General features: G+C 54.6%; 1 protein-coding gene across 3 annotated transcripts in view; it reads left to right on the top strand.

The window, feature by feature from the left end:
- Positions 1 to 3,275: 3,275 nt before the first annotated feature.
- Positions 3,276 to 3,941, top strand: part of FAM110D (family with sequence similarity 110 member D) — a 3,857-nt gene continuing 3,191 nt past the window's right edge. Inside the window, exon 1 of one of the 3 annotated variants that reach the window (XM_007459124.1) lies at positions 3,276 to 3,381. Coding sequence is in view for 1 of the 3 variants with exons in the window: in XM_007459123.1 (XP_007459185.1) it covers positions 3,368 to 3,375 (8 nt within the window). In the remaining 2 variants the exon portion in view is untranslated. The remainder of the gene's footprint in view (positions 3,382 to 3,941) is intronic. The other 2 variants (XM_007459122.1, XM_007459123.1) reach the window with 2 other exon arrangements.

Below are 3,941 nucleotides of genomic sequence, written 5' to 3'. Positions count from 1 at the left end.
CCTTTGTCCCCATCGCCTCCCTGCACCCATCTCCTCACAGAAACCCCTCTCTTCCCTGCACCCCCTCTTCTCTCTAAGCCCTCTTGAGCACCGGCCCCCCTTCTCGCTCAGCAGCCGCCTTCCCTAGCCTCTTACCCTCACTGAGACCCGGGCTCCTGCCGTCCCCTGAGCCTATTGCTCTCACCATCCCTCCCTCAACGAACCCCCCACCCTGCCCTCTACAGCCTTCCCTCCCTCCCATCCCACCCCCATCAGAAATCCCCTCCAGACCCAGATCTGATACCCCCTCCTCTTTGAAAGCTTCCCACCCCAGCCCGGGCAGAACAGATGCCCCCCATGTGCCCTGCTTTGTTCAGCTTTGTAACAGCAGCGCTGCTCACACTTGAGCTGTGAGCAGTCCTTCACACTTCTGTTCCCCCCACCCCTGCAGCTCCCTGAGAGCAAAAGCCAGGTCTGACCGATCTGCTGCACAGGGCAGTGTTCAAAACGACCTGGTGATGTGGCCGAGAGTGAGACTGTGGGATTAGAAGAAAACACTTAGGCCGTCAGTGCTGGGGAAGGCGCTGGAGGGCCAGATCTGAGAAGCCAAGACTCCTGAAATTTACAAGCACCTGAGGGACCAGGTACTTTCTCAGGCACCACTTCTTTGTGCCACACAAAAGCTGGTCTTACTCCCATTTTACACAGAAGGAAACTCAGAGAGGTTAAGTTCTTGCCTGAGGCCACAGAGCCAGTGACTGACGGACCAGGATTAGAATCAGAGGCACCGAAGGTGTGGTTGCCTGTGGTGAGCGGGCAGTAGCTGGCTGGTGAGGGAAGTGACACATTTCTCCTCTGCGACAGTGTGGATCTGGGGCCTGAGGCTGGAGCTGAAGGGTCTCCTGACCTGTCCTCATCACTCCTGACACTGACCAGAGATGTGTCCCCATCTTCCCACCACCCTCTCCTGGAAGGAGCCAGTTCTGACTCAGCCATTCCCATCTACCCTCATCCTCAAGGTGATCCGGGAATGAGCTCGGAAATAGGAAGGAAACATCCCTCGGATTTGGCCTCCCCCTTCAACAAATGTCCTGGCTCTAGGGCCAGAAGGAGTCACTTTAAGTCTCTCCCTGGGGACCCATGACCAGAAAGACAGATGATCCGATTCAAGTCACGTGTGACCAAGAGGCAGGCAGGGCGCGCAGCTGCGTCCCTCATGGTCTCCTCCACCTCCCACCTCCTTCAGGGCTGACTGACTCCCTCCTTCAGGGCTCTCAGCCAAAAGCCAATCCAGTCAAACCTCGCCCCCACGACTCTGCTCTCCAGAATGGTAGTATGTGTCTATTGACATCTTGGGATAGGGTACCGTCACCCCTCAGACTGGGAGTTCCTGAAAGCAGGGCTCTTTGACCAGTCCCCACCCCCAGACTCCTGAGGGCAGGGCTGTGTCTGGCCCTTCTGACTGGGGACTCCCAGGGCTGGGGCTGTGTCTCCCTACTCTGAGCAATCCTGAGGGGAGGTGGGCTCACTTTTAGTCACCCTCATCGGACTCGGGGCTACCCCAGGGCAGCACCTGTATTGTACTCTGAATCCCCCTCTTTCTGTAGCCCAGTATCTGTCAGGAGCTGAGAAGGAGGCCCCTGCCTGCCCTGCCACCCAACCCGGATGCTCCTTTCAGACCGAAGGGATGCGGGTTGTATAAGAGTCAGACACAACAGCCCCATCCTCCCCCTCCTTCACAGGCCAGGTTTCCTGCCATTGACAGCATCCCAGCTGGGCCCTGCCCGGCCTCAGGCTTAACCCCTTCATGACCAGATCTCAGGGCTACTGGCCTGCACCTGCAACCTTCATCTATAAAATTAGGAAAATAATTGCGTTGTTTTGAGGATTAAATGTGTTAATCATTGTGTGAAGTACTCAGAACAGTGCCCTAGGATATATTAGTCTCTCAATAAAAATTAGTTGTTCTTCTTAATTGTGTGAGCTTGGGTGAGTCATTTCACATATCTGAGCCTCAGTCTCTTTAGCAGTCAAATGGAGAAAATAACAAACCTACTTCCAAAACATAGTCCTGGGGATGAATTGTGATAATGTATATGGGAGCATTTTGTAGAGTGCTGTAACAACACAACATGGAACAACAAAAAAAGATTCCCTCTAATTAGGTAATAAAAATCTCTTACCAGGAGATGGGCCTTCTGGTTTTCAGACTTATTACCTTACTTGACAGGCAGAGGGTGCGGTGGAAAGAGTGGATTTGGGGTTGGAATTAAGTACCCCTCTTTAATCCTGTTTCCTTACCCATAAAGTGGGGTGGTCACTCCTGCTGGGTCCTCTGTTTACGGTCCTTGGGAGGGACAAAGGAGATCAGAGAGCACAGGTGTGAATGTGCTTTGCAAACATTAAAAAGTGCTAGAAGGGAGGGAAAGGGATTTGTGAAAAGTGGCCATGGGGTGGTGGTGCAGGAACCCCTTGGCAAGGACATTGGTCTTTGAGCTCTGGGTACTTCAGAGTTTACCCACTGGGGAGAGAAGAGGGGCTCTCTTGGAACCAGCATTGTGGAGCCAGGGCTCTCCCTTAAGACATGAGGTGTCAAATAAGCAGGTGTGCTAGCTCTAGAATTTCCCAATGGGGGCAGAGAAGGAAGGAGGTCCTTTACCCAGGCTTGGCCCCAGAATCATCCCTTCATCACCCTCTTCCCAGACAACCCCATTTGCCATCAGAGGACCTTGAGCAGAGGCAGCTCCAATGGGTTCCCTTGTGACCTTCATGCCAAGACTTGCTGAGAGGGGCTCACCCGGCACAACTGCAGCCCCACTGCCCCCACCTTTAGGTTGCAGATTCCTGGCCTCACCCCTCGGGAGAGCAAGCTTGACACCATCCACACACCTGGACCAGGACAGGTCTAAACCTGCTACAGAGGGAAAAAGCTGGTTAACTAGAACCCTGCGCCTTCTCATCTGAATGAGGATGATCTGCCAAGGCCCAGCAGAGGGGGCTGATCCCACGTGAATCGCATGTCCCCACCCCAGGCCCCTGGAGGAAGCTTGGGAATCAGGAGACCTTGTTTGGGGTGCTGGCTGTGCCCCAAGCTCACTGTGCCTCTGTGCAAATCGCTTAACCTGTCAGGGACCGTATGACCATCTATAAAGTAAAGGAGCTGGATGTGGTCCAGAGGTCCTCTCCAGCACTGAGACTGACCAGGAAGGAGTTAACAGAGGCCAGGCTCCAGGTCAGGAAGGCAAGGGTTAACCTGGGGGGGTGGAGGCTCTCTTGGCTTTTCCTGTGTAGAGTGAGGTTTGGCTGCCACCAAAGTTACTTCCAGTCCCTGCTGTCCCTCCTGCCTTCAGTCTGGACCTGCCTGGGGACCCTGGCATTCAGCCTCACCATGCAGAGGTGAGTGCATCCTGAGCCCAGGGCTGGGGTGGAAGGGCACCCAGGGACCCAAGGGCAAGGAGGCTGGCACCAAGCCAGTGAGCACAGTCCCCTAGCCTGCATCTGCATCTGCATCCAAATGCTTGGGCAAAGTTCGGACCACTAACCCCAGTACTGGGAGAGGGTGGGCAAAGGTATGGTGGGCACAAAGATGTCTGCCAGGCTTCTAGGGTAGAATGTCTGTGGCTGGGCACCAAGGCAGCCCAGAAGGCAGGGAAGAGGCAGTGGACAGCAAACTATTTTGGTCCCTGTGTTTAGGAACTTTTTATAGCCGCCTGCTCAGGGCTCGGAAGAGAAGGAGGGGATGGGAGGGTACCCTTGAGGTCAGACAAGCACAGTGCCCTCCTGGGACCTTGGAATCTGACCTATTGCCAAGTTTAGTCCTTGGGAGGCAGGAAGGAGGGCACTGCCAGGCTTTCCTTGTTGCCTGGTTTCCCAGTCACCAACTACCTATGGACTGACTTGCTAGACCCTAGATGGGCGTGTGTGTGTGTGTGTGTGTGTGTGTGTGTGTGTGTGTGTGTGTG

The sequence above is a fragment of the Lipotes vexillifer genome, unplaced genomic scaffold (assembly GCF_000442215.2).
Source record: "Lipotes vexillifer unplaced genomic scaffold, Lipotes_vexillifer_v1.1 scaffold496, whole genome shotgun sequence".
In the NCBI taxonomy this organism is placed as follows: Eukaryota; Metazoa; Chordata; class Mammalia; order Artiodactyla; family Lipotidae; genus Lipotes; species Lipotes vexillifer.
The sequence above is the reverse complement of the archived record's forward strand: the minus strand, read 5'-3'. Positions and strand labels throughout refer to the sequence as shown.